The 18,250-nt window shown below is 33.1% G+C and overlaps 3 protein-coding genes across 5 annotated transcripts; 1 reads left to right on the top strand and 2 right to left on the bottom strand.

The window, feature by feature from the left end:
• The first annotated feature begins 7,345 nt into the window (after positions 1–7,345).
• On the top strand, positions 7,346–16,746 carry LOC128293095 (uncharacterized). Of its 3 annotated transcripts, XR_008283145.1 has the most exons (4): positions 7,346–7,428; positions 7,526–8,803; positions 8,979–9,180; positions 11,246–11,640. XR_008283145.1 is itself a non-coding variant. In XM_053028477.1 (2 exons), the coding sequence occupies exons 1-2, from the start codon at positions 9,008–9,010 to the stop codon at positions 16,689–16,691; spliced, it is 351 nt and encodes a 116-aa protein (XP_052884437.1). In that variant the 5' UTR covers positions 8,892–9,007; the 3' UTR covers positions 16,692–16,746. The 3 variants fall into 3 exon arrangements, 1 of the variants encoding a protein (XP_052884437.1); XR_008283146.1 differs by lacking the exons at positions 7,346–7,428; positions 11,246–11,640 and adding an exon at positions 9,925–10,912 and having other exon boundaries at positions 7,468–8,803; XM_053028477.1 differs by lacking the exons at positions 7,346–7,428; positions 7,526–8,803; positions 11,246–11,640 and adding an exon at positions 16,514–16,746 and having other exon boundaries at positions 8,892–9,180.
• On the bottom strand, positions 9,447–10,923 carry LOC108453684 (uncharacterized). The gene is made up of 4 exons (XM_017751945.2): positions 10,812–10,923; positions 10,575–10,697; positions 10,318–10,479; positions 9,447–10,247 (listed from the first exon to the last, which is right to left on the bottom strand). The coding sequence occupies exons 1-4, from the start codon at positions 10,916–10,918 to the stop codon at positions 9,701–9,703; spliced, it is 939 nt and encodes a 312-aa protein (XP_017607434.1). The 5' UTR covers positions 10,919–10,923; the 3' UTR covers positions 9,447–9,700.
• Positions 13,370–16,591, bottom strand: LOC108453683 (probable protein phosphatase 2C 23). Its single transcript, XM_017751943.2, has 3 exons — positions 14,767–16,591; positions 14,552–14,665; positions 13,370–14,043 (listed from the first exon to the last, which is right to left on the bottom strand). Exons 1-3 carry the CDS (start codon positions 16,438–16,440, stop codon positions 13,663–13,665), a joined length of 2,169 nt encoding a protein of 722 aa, XP_017607432.1. The 5' UTR covers positions 16,441–16,591; the 3' UTR covers positions 13,370–13,662.
• Positions 16,747–18,250: the final 1,504 nt, after the last annotated feature.

Raw genomic sequence — 18,250 nt, 5'->3', positions numbered from 1 at the left:
ATAGAATCCTGAATGAGTCTAGTTTTATTAGAAACAAACTAGAACATCATTTGGATTCTGTAAAAGGAGATAACTAATTTTTAGAGAAGAAGGGTCAGAACTGTCAGACAGCAGAACAGGGGTGACTTTAATGAATAAACTGTACTAATTGGCTTAACCAAAAATTCTGAAAATTTTATGATAATAATACATGTGAGTCTAGTTTCAGTAAAAATTAACGGATCTTACTTTCGAGTTCTGTAGCTTAATATATAAATAATTTAGTGACTATGACGCAAATGGACAGTTTTGAATGTACATATAAGTAAATAGTGAAATTATTGATAATGTTACTTGTTGTATGTTATATAAATTAAGGATGTGGAATGGAGAGGAGGAGGAGGAAAATATGTATGAATATTCATCTAGCATGGCTAATTTGCATGTTTTAGGCTCGGGACTAAATTGAATAAAAGTAAAATTTTATGGGCAATTTTGTAAAATGTCGAAATGACTAAATTGCATGAAATAGATTATTTTATTATTTAAATTAAAAAATTTAACGAAATTATCAATTTAGTTCAAGATCGGGAAAACATGTTTTAGGGATTAAATTGAAAAGTGTTGAAATTATGGAAAATTTTGATATTTTATAGAATTCATGGACTGTTATCATTATATATGAGAATAATAGTTGGAAATAAGGATTAAATTGCAAGAATTTTACTTTCCGTCCCTAAGGATGAAATCGTCATTAATTAAAAGTTTAGGGCAAAATGGTAATTTTTCCTAGAGCATTAATTAAATGTATTAGAATATGAAATGAATGAAAATGATGATCAAATTTATTTATAAAGATCCGGACGACACAAATACGAGACTTGATTATGGAAAAGAAAATATATCAGAATAATGAAATAATAAACACGAGCAATCAATGAGGTAAGTTCGTGTAACTTGAATTATATTCTTAAATGCTTGAGATTGTATGTTATTGATGTGAATATGATTTGAATGTTCATTGTATGAAAATGAATGAAACATTGATATATTTGATAAAATGGGAAGAAATCCCGGTTGAATGAAAGGAAAATTCGATGGATCTCTGAAAAGGAATTGACGGTAAAAAGGATCTAGCCCGGACGGGTGATCCTATCCTGATATAGCCCTCCCGAAGAATATGTGTAAAATGGATTTAGCCCGGACGGGTAATCCGAATTAGGGTCTCAATTTAGCTCGACTGGTAATTCAGATCCAAGCTCATTAGAGTAATTGTCGCTAGGATTTAGCTCGACCGGTAATCCCGACAATACTCTATGAGTTTATATTGCAGGGGATTTAGCCTGGACTGGTAATCCCGCTGCAAGGATGAGGTTCGAGGGAGTGTGCTCTCTGATATGAAATGTGTAAGACCATGGTTGAAAGATACCATGGCAACTCGATATGAATGTGTAAGACCATGGTAGAAAGATACCATGGCAACGTGATATGAATGAACAAGACCATGGTTGAAAGATACCATGGCAACATGACAGAAAATGAGTAAGACCATAGTTGAAAGACACTATGGCTTCATGTCAAAGATAAATAAGACCGTGGATGGGAGCCGCTCTAGCATCTGTTGAACAATTGATATTCAGGTAATATGTATCAGATGACGAATGGTTATATGAAATAATTATGAAGATAGATAAACGAAATAAGTACAAGTACATGAAATATAATTTATGTTAAGTTTGATATAAGCTATTATCGGAATAAATATACATAAAATATATGGAAATGATGGAGCATGAAATATTAATATAATGAAATGAATGATATATGCTTATGAAGAAACGGTAAGAGCATGATATGTTTCATGACATGTACATATATGATTATCTTTGATATGTTGATACAAGGAAATTATGTAATTGAGACTATTATTAAACTCAAGTGCGATATGTCGAGAAAATAGATATATCAGTGTTGAATTTATATGAGATATGTGCAAGTATACTAACAATGTTGCTGTTTGATGCTTATACAACTGTCAAACTGTTGATTGAATGGTAATATATTTATTTATATGATGCATTGAATCGGTAAGTATTTAAATTTTTTTTAGTGATCTGTAAATGGTAGTAATGCTCCGAAACCCTGTTTTGGCAGCGGATACGGGTTAAGGGTGTTACACGGGCTGCCATTTAGCACTTATGTGCTTCAGCTAGATTTCGGGCTTCAGATCACGATGTACTCAAGTCCGTAAGCTGTTCCTTGGATGGACAAGTTGGTAAGCCGTAAATGTAACATGTGGAAAAAGAAATGTAAGTAATGTTATCACTATTATTATTGAGCTCAATTATGTGATTTTATCATTCAGAGATTGTGTTTGACAAGATATGTTAGTAAATTATGAGTATGTGAATCAAAGTGACAGAATTTAAACACCTAATGAGGTTGAGCTGATTCACACGAATTTGTCATTTGAAATTGTGATTGACAGGAAGAAACAGTGAATTACATGCTTATCAATGGTTACACATAATTATTGTAACGCCCCTTACCCGAGACCGTTGCCGGAGTCGAGCACAAGGCACTACTAAACTTATTTGAGTACTTAACCAAATTTAGATAATTTATATAATACTTTTCAGACAAGCTGTCCAACTGTGTCATAGTTGCTAAATAATTCGTATCTCGAGTTATAAAACTCGAAATCCAAATCCGTAAATTTTCTCTGAATTTATAATCATATATCTAGTTACCAATTTTTTTCTAGAATTTTTGGTCAAGCCAATTAGTACAGTTTATTATTTAAAATCTCCCCTGTTTCAGGGTTTGACTACTCTGACCTTTGTGTATTACGAATCAGATATCTCTCTGTACAGAGCTTCAATGACTATGCCATTTGTCTCTAATAAAACTAGACTCAATAAGGAATCTGTACATATAAAGTATGACTTCTAATTATCTTTGTAAAATTTATGGTGAATTTCCAAAGTCAGAACAGGGGATCCAGAAATCGCTCTGGCCCTGTTTCACAAAAATTTAAACATCTCATAAAATATAGCTCATATACCTGTTTTGCTTCTTTCATATGAAAATAGACTCATCAAGATTCGATTCCATAATTTATTCATTATTTAATTCCATTTCTACTATTTTTAGTGATTTTTCAAAGTCAAACTACTGCTACTTACCAAAACTGTTTTAGTACAAATATTGTTAACTAGTTTATAACATCTTTACTTCAATTCATTCAAACTCTATACATGCCATATAAATCTTTAAACATAAAACAAAAACTACCGAAATTGATCTGAATAGTGTGCCTGTTGTGTTGATCCGATCTACCCACTTCACTTCAAGTCAATCTACATAAAAATATTAAACACACACAAGTAAGCTTATTGAAGCTTAGTAAGCTCATAGGCATATAAACACAAATCATATCAAATATCGTACACAATCATATATCTATTAGTTTAACTATTTCATCCTCCAAATCACAATTTCATTAATAACTCATTGGAATAATTTCCATATGGCAACTCACAATTTAACTCCCTTAGGCCCATTTCTCATTTACTTCATTGTCAAATTAGGGAACAATAAGGAATTGAGTGCTTCATTATCACATTGCCATAGTAAACCATGGACTTTCACATTGATACGCATCACACACAAGCCATAGCCTTGCCATGGTCTTACACGGTTCACATATCATATGAAGCCATATCCCGACATGGTCTTATACTAATCACATTATCACATTATACCGATGCCATAGCCCACTATGGTCTTATACTGAGTCACATTATCACATTGCACCGATGCCATAGCCCAGCTATGGTCTTAAACGGGCACACTTGTCACATATGTTTCAATCAACTCATCGTGGTCATGAATAGAAGCACTCAAATCCATTGTTCCTACTAATTTGTACTTTTAGTTACACATTATTCATTAGTTAATGCAAATTGATAGTATTCATCAACAATAAAATACTCTAACAATCATAATATTTTCATATCAAAACATTGAACTTTGCCATATGAACTTACTCGGACTAATTTGTAAAAGTCGAGAAATTCGTGGACTATTCTTGAATTTTCTCCTTTCCACGATTCATTGCTTTTCTTGATCTATAATTATAAAATCATTCCTTCATTAGCATCCATTTCAATTCTATTTCACTTCACAATTTATGCTGTTCAAATTTCGAAATTGCACTTTTACCCCAAAATTTACAATTTTCACAATTTAGTCCTTCTCAATTCACCCATCAATTGAACTAATTTTTCTCAATTAACACTTTATTTTATCATTATAAACTATTTAAAACCTTTTATATTCTTAATTTCAGCAGAAACCTTCAATTCACAACTTTTTCCCAATTAGGTCCTAAATATCATTTCCTATCAAAATCACTTAATAAAACCACCTTAATATAAAATTAGAACTTAAATTTCATAATAATTCATCATAAAATTCCCTTATCCATCCAGGGTAACTTCAAATTTCACCCATAAAATCAAAAACTAATGAATTCTACAAGTGGACCTAATTGTAAAAGTCATAAAAACATAAAATTATCAAGAAAAGTAAGAATTAAACTCACATGATGTAAAATATGAAAAACCAGCTTTCTCCAGACCTTCTATGGCGTTTTAGCTGAGAAAATATGAAGAAATGTCTAGATTTTTCAATTACATCATTATTTAACTATTAACTTTTATGCTATTTCCAATTTTGCCCCTTGTTCACATTGTTTTCTTGCTTATTTCATACCCAAACCGTCCAGCCATTAACCTTTGGGTCTAATTGCTCTTTAAATCCATATTTTTAAATACTTAAGCTATTTACTCACAATTTAACAAATTTTGCGCTATTTTCAATTTAGTCCTTTTAATTAATTAGCCATCCAAACGTTAAAATTTTCTAACTAAACTTTAATACTAACTCAATGACACTCCATAAATATTTATAAAAATATTTATAGCTCGATTTTCAACTTTGAGGTCTCGATACCTCATTTTTGACCCGTTTGACCTAATAAATTCTTTTAATTCACTAATTTCACCATTTCACAAATTCTTCTAAATTCTTACTTGACTCATAAATATTAAATTACTATCTTGTTCAATCTTATTTGTCGAATTTAGTGATCTCAAATCACCATTTCCGACACCACTGAAAATTAAGTCGTTACAATTATCTGAAAAACAAGAAAAATGACGGTTATTGATTTATGGAAATGTAAGACATTGATATATGAATATGGAATATGTTTGATAAATGTGTTCATTCTTAACTATGGAATTATGTACCTCATGTGTGCTATTTGCATAAAGATGATATTTCAAATACTTTGGTGAGTAAAGCTTAAATATGAAATAGTATGAAATCGAGACAAGTTGTTATGAAAATATATTTAAATTATCTGTAAGTGTTTTTGTACTCCTCGGTAATGCCTCGTACTCTATTCCGGCGACGGATACGGGTAGGAGGTGTTACAAATACCCTATTAACTAGTCGGGCTAAGTCGGATATAATTGGCATGCCATAGGATCCGAAAGTGTACGGATTTGCCACTTTACCGATTAGGCACTTTATGTGTCGATTTCAGGCACCTCGTGTGTCGATCAGGCACCTCGTGTGTCGCTTTTAGGCACTTTATGTGTCGATAATCGATCGTGTACTATGTACCGCTTTAGGCACAATGTGCCGCATGGTGTGTTTGGGTTGGAACTGTATCTCACAAAGTTCGGGTTTGTTAATAGGGTAAATAAGTGAAAAGATAAATCGAGTGAATTTGATTGATTGAACTATTGGAATGAAATGAGAAATTGAATTGAGAATTGAAATTGAGATATGAGATTGAAAACATGAACCAAAAGGTTCATGAAATGAGTGAAGTTCAAATGGATGATGATTGATGTTAGAATGAATTAAAATGGTATATTGTTAAGAAGTAAAATGTGAATACAAGTGAATTGTGAATATATTGAAAGAATTTATACAGTAAGCAAATGAAAAGAATTGAGCAAATATGTTGTTATGTTTGTTATATGGCTTGTATAGAATTTTTATGGTAAGTAAATGAAACTTATCTATAAAATAAATAAATGAATGGTTATATTTATCATTGTGATTTTAAGTTTAATTGTTATATTATCAAGTGTTCGGATTATAGAAATACCACTGAGTATACCATACTCAACGTACGGTTTGTTTCCTTGCGCAGGTTTAGTAAAGATAGAACGTTGAATCAGCATCTCAGTCCGATCCCGAATTCATTAAGGTAAAGTGTGTTAATTATTTGTAATGGCATATACCTAGGATGTCTTATGTGTATGTCATTTTGAAATTGTAAATGTAAGGATGAAATAAATAAATTTAGATTTGGCTATGGTATAAAATAGGATTTGACTAATTTGGTATGAATTGAATTTTGTGAGACAATGTCGATTGATTTTGGAATTCCTATTCTGAATTGGGAAAATCATTAAAATTGTATAAAAATAATTACAGGCTATAATTTATATGCTTAGAATCTTTAATGAGTCTATTTTCAAGAGAAATAAACGGAACATCATCCAAGTCCTGTGCTATGAGATAATTAAATTTTAGTAAAGAAAGGTCGAAACTGTCAAACAGTAGATCAGGGGTAACTTTGAGGAATAAACTGTGCTAATTGGCTAAACCAAAAATTCTGAAAATGTTATGATAGAAAGGTATATGAGTCTAGTTTTAATAAAAATTAATGGAACTTAATTTGGAGTTTCGTAGCTCTAGATATAAATATTTTAGTGACTGTTACTCAAGAAGACAGTTTTGACATGAACATAAGAAAGTAAATGAAATTGTGTGTAATTATTCTGTAAACTCCGGTAATGCTCCATAACTCTCTTCTGGGACGGTTTGGGGTTAGGGGGTGTTTCAATAATTATATGCATATTAAATCATTGATCCAACAACAATTAAATTCATTACCCAAAATATAAAAAAAATTATCCAACTAAATAACTCGACCCAAAATATAAAAATATAAAATTTATATTTAATACTATAAAATATATTTTTAATATAATTTTTAATTTATTTTAATATTTTAAATGTTTTAAATGCATTTAGTTATTATATTTTTTAAAATATTTTAAATAAAACTAATATAAAAATTAAATCTAAACAAGTTAGGTCTATCCAATTTAATTTTTTAAAATTAAATTGGGTTGGGTAAAAGTAAATTCATTTTTGAGGCGAATCCAAATTAAAAAATAAATCTTAATATGAGCTCGGCCCAAACTTAACTTAACCTTGATGAATACATGCTAGATGAAGTATGTATGTATGTACGTACGAGACACTCTTTCTTTTTAAGATGGATGGGACACCGGTTTTACGGGTTTGGACTTTGAAGCGCTCCTTAACCTGGAAAGAAGCATGCAACCGAAGGACCAGGTAAATATTAGAAAACAAAAAAGTTTCCGATTCGTGCTTTAAATTTAAAAAACGTTTGATTTTTTGGCTCTTTTTCCTTTTTCGTTTCTCCTTCTAGAACTCAAAGGGCGGGCAGCCGAGAGGTTATCTTGCTCTAGTTTTCCTTTCGTCTCCTAATTTCCAGTTGCTTTTGTGGCGGGTGATTTCTCTTTCACTTCTGTTTGGTTCCTGAGAAATTATAAGGAAAAGAAAAAAAAAAAAGAGAATACAAGATGTGAGTATATCATTTTTTCGTTTATTATGTAATATTACGTTTCGTTGATCTTATCTGATTTTGATTGGAATTGTTATTAGATTGTAGGATTTTATTTATCCATCCTCAGTTTAATTCATTTTAATAGTTCCTGTAACATTTGGATAAGTTATGATTCTTTAGCTTCTCGTGTTTTGATCCTGGATGGTTTATGAACATTGTTGATCTTATCCGATTTTGATTAGTATTGCAAATATTTTGTAGGAATTTATGTATCCGTTCACAGTTTAATTCATTTTTCTGGTACTTGTTTGGAATCTGTGTATACTTTATTATTCTTAGCTTCTAAGTTTTCGATCTAGAATGGTTAATGGTTTCTTTTACACTAGGGTTCCATGAGTTAGTTTTTTTGTTTTATTTTCCTTTTTCATTAACTAGACTACAGGATATAACACTTATCCAATTTCCTTTTTGTGTTTTCTTTTGGTATTATACTTGTAAATTTTTTTTGTTGTTGATGGAGCTTGTCTTTTACCGCCTACAATGGGTGTTTGTTGTTTTTTTTGTTGTTGTTGTTTAAATTGTATGATCCGAATTAATAAATTTTCCTTTAACAAAAAATCATGCTTATTGGCCTAAGGGTTTACTTACCTTAATGTTGTGATGTTTGGTTTTAACTGGTGATACAAGATCAAATGGTGAGGATATTCAGCTACTTGTATTTTGATGTGATAACGGAACCGGAATGGTTAAGATAACAAGTTATCTGGTGGTGCTCTGAGAGTTTTGTTTTAGATTCGCATATGTTTTTTTTTCCGCGATACATTTTGCTCTTTTTAGGCTGGATTTTGTGAGACGATGCTCCAAGAGCCGAGTTCCCTGGCATTGTGGGGTCGTGCATGACACACGGGTGTTCATCTGTCAGAAAGATGCATATGTTGCTGATGAGGCTCAATCCAAGTAAATACCCTATTGAGCAAGGTATTGTTAATAACTGGGATGATATGCAAAACATTTGGCACCATACCTTCTACAATTAACTCTGTGGGGCTACAGAAGAATACCCTTTTCTTCCTGTCAACCTGAAAGCCAACAGGATGAAAATCAAATCATGTTTGAGACCACCTTCAATGCTCCTGTCATGTAAGTTACTATCCAAGCTGTTACCTCAAGTTAGTTGCAATTTCTCCATATTATAGTTGCAATTTATCCATATTATAAATCCAACACCATAATTTTTAGTTAAATACTAGGATCAGTTCTTATGTACTATGTGTTTTTTCTGCTCATTTTTCATTCGACTAACTGTTTTCACCAGAAAGGAATGTTAATATCAAGAAGGATAGTATGGAGACATTGTTCTCAGTGGTGGATCTACTATGTTCCCAGAATCCCAGGAATTGCAGACAGAATGAGAAAGGAAGTCATGGCCTAAGCATAAAAATTAAGGCGGTGGCTTCCACCAGAAAGGAATATAGCTTCTGGATTGGAGGATCCATCTTAGTATCTCTGAGTACCAGGTATTATCTTCTTCTGATGCTTGCTGCATGGAGTCCATTCACGTAGCTTACTCTATGCTTTTACCATTCACATAGCCAGTACTAATTTTGGAAATTAGCTTCTTCTGCTTCTTCAAAGGCACTTTAGCCAGATATAGTTGGGTTTGGTATATTTTCCGTCACGCTTCCCGTTTTCACTCTCAAACATATAGTAATACTAAAATGAGATTTTCCAAATACATATTTGATCAAGCAATCACTTCATCTGTAGATAAATAACTAAATACTTTTCCTTGTTAAACCAGACAATCAAAAACCTTATGTTGAATTAAACATATAAATTTGAAGCTTCTATTCTTCAAAAAGGTAAAAAAGAAATTAACCTAAAATTTTCAGTTTAGATATCTAGCTTCAAGAACAAGGAAAGATTTTTATACCCTGAGGAGCAAAAAACCATGGATGCTTAGTTCGATGGCATATGTACAAGGTCTAAAAACACTGGTAAAAACCTTAGTTATAGCATAAAAATCGATAAAATCTCTCAAAATCCTTGAACAATGCCATCTCTAGGAAGGAGCATTGAAGAAGCAGTTTGATTCTCATGGCTGTTGAAAGGGTGGTGGACATCATCTTCTATCATTATTCCTCTTCTCAGTTCATTGTTTTCACTGCCCAAAAGTGGGTTAGACTCTGCAATTGCAGTCCAATTATGAAATTGTTCCTTGATAACAGCCATGTTTTCTTTGAAACTTGTTTGAATTTCAGGTTTTTTGACCCCATGTCCTTCATTGAAACAGCTCCAAGACTTGAAATTCTCATGTTTGTTTCCTACCTCAAAAGGTGCGTTGTCATTGTAGTGCTTTGAATTGTGAGTTTCATTATGGTTGAAGTCAGAATTACTTCTTCCATATGGTGAATCCTTTAAATTTCCTTTTTCTGACGAGGATCTATAGCTGAAACTCCCAAAACCTTGGATCCCTCTTGTCAGCTTCCGAGCTCGGGCTCTCTCTTCTTTCAAAACAGGTCCTTTCTGAAGCAATTTCAGTATTCTCTCTGATTTGTTTCTAACAGCTAAACCCCAATTGAATCTGCAGATTAAAAAAGTTAAAGATCATACAAATGCAAAGACAAATGAAAAATGAAGTTTTTAGGACAAACCCTTTCTCATCTATGCATTGGAAGCCTTGCATCTTTATTATAACATCTTTATCACCCTGAAACTCCTCTGCTGTACTCTCTGGTCCATGAGTTAACAAATGCTCAAGAACTATCAGAGAATTGTAAGAGATTCGCCAATTCTTTCTTTCAAATTTCTCCAATCTGATTTCATACAAAGCAAAAAATCAAATGGAATATCACATAAAACACAAACTAAAGAAAATGAATTAGAGATAGATAGTTCATAAAACACAAACTTATTGTGTAAAATCTCAACAATTCTCCAGTAATCATCTAATTCAAAAGCAGCCCTTGAAATAGAACCCAGGGTACTGGTGTCTGGTGTCCATGTATTCCCATTTGTAACTTCTTCAGTCAATCTACCGAAAACAATAAAATGAACCCAGAGGAAATACAAACAAATTCAAAACTATATATTGGATTTAATATGCCAAAGACAGGAAATATGAAAAAGAAAAGAAAAGAAAACTTACAGCTGAGCAGGAGTAACATCAGTTAAAGCTAACCGAGCAGTTCTAATCTTTTCCTTGAGAAAAAATGAAGCTTGTTTCTTGAATTCATGGAATAAAGGAGAACCCATTTTTGGCTGCTAGCTTGCTACTGCTTAAGTTGGACTCTAGACATGATCAATGATAAGAAAAAAGAGGAAAAGTTGGACTCTGGATCAAGATTTTGGATATGGGTAGACTTTATATAACGATCAGGATAAAGAAATTCAATGAAATATCGGAAACTACACCAAATATATAGCAAAAACAAGCACTATAGGTGGAAAGGAAATGGATAGTTTAGATTGTGAGAAGATCTCAATGATGGTTTTAGGTGGATTTTGAAATGTATTAGTTTCCCATAAACAGGGAAAAAAATTGCTGTATAAAATTCACCTTAAAGTTTGGAGTTTTTGTAGAATGGATTAATCAACTATGGAGGTAAAGTCAAGATCTGCACGAGGTTGAGCGGCGGGTGTTTTGCTTTTGAATATGTAGAAGGCAGTACTATTGCTAGGTACAGGTAAGTTTCACTACTTCCAGGAACTGAGATACCACTATAGTCTAGAGTATCTAATATATGACTAATAATATTTTTGTTAGTTTTTTTTAATATGCAAAAGGTAGTACTGTTGCTAGGTACAGGTAAGTTTCACTACTTCCAGGAACTGAAATACCACTGTAGTCTAGAGTATCTAATATATGACTACTAATATTTGTGTTAGTTTTTTTTTTGTATTTTTTTCTTTAATTTCATTTCATTTTGTTTTAAATAACTTTCATATCACGTTTGTATTCCAAAATTTTATATATGTTATTTGATATATGAGAGTTGAAAACGAAAATATTAGATTGTCTATATTTTAGAAGATAGAAGAATACGAAAGCCAAGGTTTTCACAAAACTTCATATCTTCCAACATCAAAATTATGATTTTTACTATATAAAAGGGTAAAATCACATCAATTTTGCATGTCCCTGGTCATTTAAAAAAAAATCCTAGTAATAAATGAGATTTGGAAATTTTCTCACATGTTCTTTTGGGGAGTTGACTTTGGGTACAATTTTGCAACCAAACTTAACATCAAGTAATGTGCTTCGACTTTAAAGTCTTTAGTTATCATTTAATTAGAAGGGTTCATTTTAAGAAAATGTCAACAGAAAACGGATCTGTAAGATAAGTGATAGTTAAAGTTGATTTTATTTTTAAATATATTTAAATAAATTAATATTCAAATTGTCATATTTAGTCTTTTTTTTTTTTTCCAAATTTGTCCGGAGTAGTATGAAATTTTATATTGATAAATAAATAGTTTTAAATTTATTTCTATCAAATAATATAATTATATTATTATTTAATTTTGCTAATTTATGAAATTTATAATATAATTTGAATACTTCAATGCTAATGTTCCTGTTTATCAAACAACGGGCTAACCTTTCTTTCTCTTATTTTAATTATCAATCATATCGGCCCCAACCCAAATGTGGATGGGCTTGGTTTTCGGAGCACAAATCAATAGGTCCAATGAGCCAGTTGAACACGAAAATGATTAAACTAAAAGAAGACCGAAGCCGATGAGCAAACATGTTTACAAATTAGATTGGTGTAAGTCAGATTCATAGCTCAGAAACAGTTTTCTTACAACAGCTGACAGCCGAAAGTATCTGACCTAGCAACCAAGAAAAGGCTCGAGATAGGCTTTCAATTTATAAAAGCCACAATGACTGAAATCTTTGGTCAGAAAAATTAATAGAAAATGACGGGCTTTTATAAAAAAAAAATCTCTTTAATGATCCCGAAAGTAGTTAGCAGTTATGAGAAATATGGCAAAATTTTAGTGAAGTAGGGTCTCCTGTAAACCTCATCCCCGGGCTGTTATTGTGCTACGTAGAGTGAGCCATTGGCATACATCATTACCGGTGTTTGTCCATTTTGTTCATTTTCTTCTACTTTTTGAGGAAGAGGAATAGTCCTCTCTCTTAAGTTTTACTTGTCTTCTATTTGACCTGACTAACTTACAACTGAAATCATCATAACTCAAAAATGAGAGGGATTAGGTGGGTTTAGTTGAGGCTTGGGTTGGTGTAGGGTCATTCAAGAGTTTGACCTTACATCAATAAATAAGCGTATAGTGTTAGCACTTCATAGTTCATATTGACCGAATGGCTGCCGCTGCTTGACATAATACAAGGCATGGGAAAGGTTTTACTTTTTAGTTTCTTTTGGTCAAGCAGCTGTGTTTTGAATTGTAGTTTTTAGTAGAAGATTGATGATGGCTTTAATGTAAGACGAATCAATTTCAATATTTTGTCAGTTAGATTCCCCAGAAATGCTTCCAAGCTTTTAATCAGCCAATTAAAACAGAAAAGGGGGAGAAAATGGCATAAAAACAAGTCAAAAGCCAAATATTTTTGTTGAGAAACAATCTCAATTTTCCAATATTGAATTGTTTACTAAAAGAATGAAGCAAAAAGGAACAGATGCTCCAGTAGTGTTTGCCAACACCACAGCCACTGGGCGATAATGGCGAACAAGACCCTTTTTCCAAAAGAATAATTGGCATTTACTAGTAGCAAAATTACAACTTCTACGACAATTTATAATAAACATGTACCAGCTTTTACACCTTTACACTTCCCTCACCACCCACTACATCTTCATAACTACGTTCCTCAAACCTCTGAGGAGCTTCATTGCTATGTTACACAGGTGATCAGGAAAAAACGGCAAAAACAATAAGCCAGAGTTCTTTTTTTCTTTTTTTTTTTTTTTTTTTTTTTGGGGGGGGGAGGCATATTTCCTATGTCTTCTGTCTGTGGTTTTCTCTATGACTTATACACAATATCTCCATATTCTCCCCTCTAAAGAAATAACTATGACGGAAACATCGTCATGGTACCGACGTCTATCCCCTTGGGGTATTTCGAGTAACTCGTGAAAGTCCATGCTTGCTTTCTTTGCAGCACGGAACAGCACTTCTTCAATGAGATGCTGCGCAGGGTCTCCTTCGGGTTGCAATGTGATGAAAAGTTCAACCTCAGATACAGCCTCCTCATTTGTTAAGTATTGATAGAGCCCATCGGATGATAATACCAAGAATCTGTCTTTGGGGCCTAATCTGTGGTGGTGGAGAGATGGTACACAAGTGATATATGGAGAATTTCCTTTGTAATCTATTCTGAACATCTCTAGAAGTGCATTGTTCCATTTAGGCTGCACAAATTCGAAGAGACATAAGGGTCAGATACAGAAATTTATAATGCAAACAAATTCCTAAAGCCAATGTAAATACACACCAAACATTGCTCTACATTTAAACCAACTATAATATCTCTCTTTATCAGGCGAATGATCATGACCCTCGGTCAAACTTTCACTGAAAAGGAAGACAAAAGATCTTTTTCTGTGTATACCAATCATCTCGTTGCAGAATGTCATTTGGCTCTTCTCTTCTGAAAAGCCACATTCTTCGGACTGATACCTTTAACTATGACTATAACTACTATTTCATATGTGACCGTAGTTCTATGGTTCTCAGAATGGTACTCCAAGAATCAACTATAACTTCCGCAAATTATGGACAACATTCATTTTAAAGAGGCAAACTCTTTATGTTGTAAAAACAATGGATAGGGTTTTTCCTAAAATTTCATGTCTCAAACACCAACCAGAATGAGCATATTCATCTATAAAGTAGTTTAAGAAGTTAGAGAACAGTTACCTGTTTGAGAAAACCAGCCCCAAAAGCTCGAGTGACCTTCAAAGAACCTTTAACTCGGTCGTTCATCACAGCGGAAGGATCATCTGGATGTTCATTTTTTATTCTTTGAACTTCCTGAAATGAAACAAGACATCAATCTCAATCCATCAATGATCAAAAGAGGGTATAGATATCATTTCATTTTGTACTAAAAGATTCGTGTATGGGATTTTTACCTCTTTTTCATTGGTGCTATGATCCACACTAAGCTGAAAAGCAGTTAAATCAGGAATTGAACTAAATTTATCTCCATCAAAACCTTCAAGATCATGCAGTGTTTCCTCATTAATCCTCTCCAAATCCTGTTTAACCTTCCCCAACCAGTAATCGGGCTCCGCCTTTTGCGCCAAAACCGCCCTACTATCACCAACATTCATCACATACACATCCTCACCTTTCATCAACATGACAAGCACACAAGAACCCATCAAAGCCAACTCTGGGTTCTCCATTAACATCTTATCAGCAATATCCAAATAAGACTCCTCTGTTTTCTTCAAAGCTCGAGACAGAGCTTTCAAAACATCACCGTGATTTATCATCGAACTCGATTTATCAGACTTGTTTTTATTCAACTGTTCCTTCAATTTCCTATCAAGTTCTAATCTTTCCCTATCCCATTCACACTTCCACCTCCTTTGATTCTCTTCCCACTTATTTGCCATGCTCTTATACCTCACCTTCGATGTCCTTCCCTTTTTCTTTTTCGATCGCAGATTAGAATCGAAATCAATGTCTTCTTTCTTACAGGGGTAGTTCTCTTGCTCGATACACCGGGAACAAGCATAATCGGAGCAACCCTGATCAGGGGAAGTTGCTGGGGCTTGTTCAAGCTCATCATCCCATAACAAACCCTTGAGTTCTTTATGAACATTGGAATAAAGATTTGATAACAGAAAATCAGGAGCATCAGGGCCGTTGAATCCATCGTATATCCCAACGAAAACCCATCCGCATTCCTCCGAAACGACGACGTGTATACGATCCTCACCTGCTTTCCCCTGTGCCCATTGAAGATTTTGACTTCCCATTGACTCATCATCATCTAAACTACCTTCACTGCTCAGATTCAAACTACTGACCGTCAAGTTCTCATTTTGATGATGAATCAGGTTCTTATCGGACCTGATTACCCATTCCGATTCTTTAACCGAAACCACGCCTTTGATTGGAGCCACTACGGATTTTTGGCCGCGAGATACGGTTTTTGAGATTGCTCTTTGGAGAACCCGAATTAAAGATCCTTTTCTCGTTCTGGGTTTAAAAGCAAAAGCTCCATGAGAAAAGCTTCTTTGAAACTGATCGGAAAAGCCTTTATCGAGTGGACCCGAAAATATACCTCGATTATAATTATTAGTATTATTATCAAGAGGTCCCGACATGAACCCTCTCTCAATCGGACCCGACATGAACCCTCTTTCTAAAGGACCTGAACCCGGAACGAGGCTACCCGAAAGTGGACCTGAAGAGTTAATCATATTCTTGGGAATCGGTTGCAGCGGGATCGATGAAAACGAGGCGGTGCTCTCGAAAGCCGCGGCTCGATCGAAGCAGCTGCTGTTGTAACAGACGTAGGGATCCACCAGCGCTGTCGAAAGCGGCGTATACGTGTTGGCGCTAACTGAGGCTCCCGAGATCGTACCGAAAGTCGTGGAGGATTCTTCGGAATAGACTTTGGATGAATAAAGTCGGCTAGAATCGGGTCTGACGTAGCAGAAAGAGTGACCGAGTCCTTCGTCGAGAGGATCCAACAATAACGAGGATATTTCTTTTCTAGGACGAGCTTCTTCTCCGCCATATCCACCGCCGCCGGTGAAACACACGCTTAACTTGCCCACACCATTACCCATAACATAAAAAAGACAACAAACAAATTATGCTTTCTTTTGTTTTCTCTCTGATTTTTTGCTCTTAAATTTTCAGGGGAAGGATGAGAGGGGCGTTGACTTTTGATAAAGAAAAAAGAGGAGAGGCTTTTGACAAGGGGATAATGCAACTTTTGGCCCTCAACTTGGTAAGTAGGTCCACATTGGCCCTGAATTTTTTATTCACTTTCATCCCTGAATTTAAAAAGAGTTATTCATTTAAGCCCATTCAATGACCATGAAAAAAATTGGGATAATGTAACTTTTGGCCCTTGAACTTGTCAAGACCCCTAAACTTAACAATTAGGTTTACTTTGGCACTTGTACTTTTTTTGTTCAATTTGGCACTCAAACTTGACAATTAGGTCTATTTTGATCCCTAAAGTTAAAAAATCTAAAAGTTTGATGATGTAGTACTCTGAATTTGAAAAAACAAGATATTAGATGATAATTTGGTACAATCTTAGAGAATCATATTTAATGTTTTAATAATCGAATCGTGGTTTGAATAGGTTAGACCACCTGTTCTCGATTCAACCAGTTCTATCGGTTCGATTGTCAGACCAACAATAATTAAATAATTAATTAAAAATTAAAAAAAAAATCTAAATATTGTATAAATGATATTACTTAGCTTTTTAGCTTTTTTGAATTTTTAATTAATTAATTAATTATTGTTGGTCTAACGATCGAACTAGTTAAATCGAGAATAGATATTAAAACATCGAATATGATACTCGAGATTATACCACATCATTATCTAAAAAAAATTATTTTTCAAGTGATGATATGGCACAACCTCAAAGTGTCATATCGTCAAACTTTTAGATTTTTCAAGTTTAGGGATCAAAATGGATTTAGTTGCCAAGTTCAAAAGTCAAAGTGAACTAAAAAACGTATAGGTACCAAAATGAACTTACTTGCCAAATTCAGGGGCCAAAAGTTACATTATCCCCTTTTCACAATGGAGAAACACCCCTTTTTGGCGAGTGGTGTAGGCGTTGACTAAGAAACGGGCTTTTTAAGTAAAAAAACTCAATTTGAGGTTCTCAAAGTTCAGATTAGCGGGTTTTGGTTAAGGTTTAATTCCCAATTTTATTCGACTTCCCTTTCTTAGAGCGTGGGTACACGCTCCTACACTAGTCTACGACTCGACCATTTTATAAAATGGATAGAATTTTGTATCATATTTAAATGTAAAAGCATAACTAAAATTGTATAACAGGGAAAATAATATTTATCTATTTTAAATGATTAATTATTGATATACAGTTTGAAATTTTGATTTTAAAATTATATAATTTATTTATATATTTATTTTTCATTTTTAATTTGATATATGTTATACACTCATACTTTCAACTTGTTTGTAAAATATATAAAAAATCAACATACAGTGTATGAGATATTTTTCAATTCTAATTTTTAAAAAGTATCTATAAGTAAATTAATTTCTTGAAAACAATTCTTTTCATATAAAATTTTTATCCACTCACACTTGATAATTATTTATATATTTTTATTGTATTAGTTTTACGGGTTAATCAAGTACCGACGAGAAAAAGGTTTATTTATCATTTAAAAAATAATACTTTTGTCTTTTGTGATTTATATATTCTTCAAATAAAATAATTAAAAATAAAATATCCAATAATTGAACTTTTTATCACTCTATAAATAATCATTGTTGAAATAATTTAAAGGAAACATCTTTCTACATGAAATGTCTTTTTTCATCTACATTGTGAATGTGACATAATCTAATTTATTATTTAAAGATTTGAATTATGATGGA

Source organism: Gossypium arboreum, chromosome 5 (assembly GCF_025698485.1).
Source record: "Gossypium arboreum isolate Shixiya-1 chromosome 5, ASM2569848v2, whole genome shotgun sequence".
Lineage (NCBI taxonomy): Eukaryota > Viridiplantae > Streptophyta > Magnoliopsida > Malvales > Malvaceae > Gossypium > Gossypium arboreum.
Note: the sequence above shows the minus strand (reverse complement) of the source record. Positions and strands in the feature narration are given on the sequence as shown.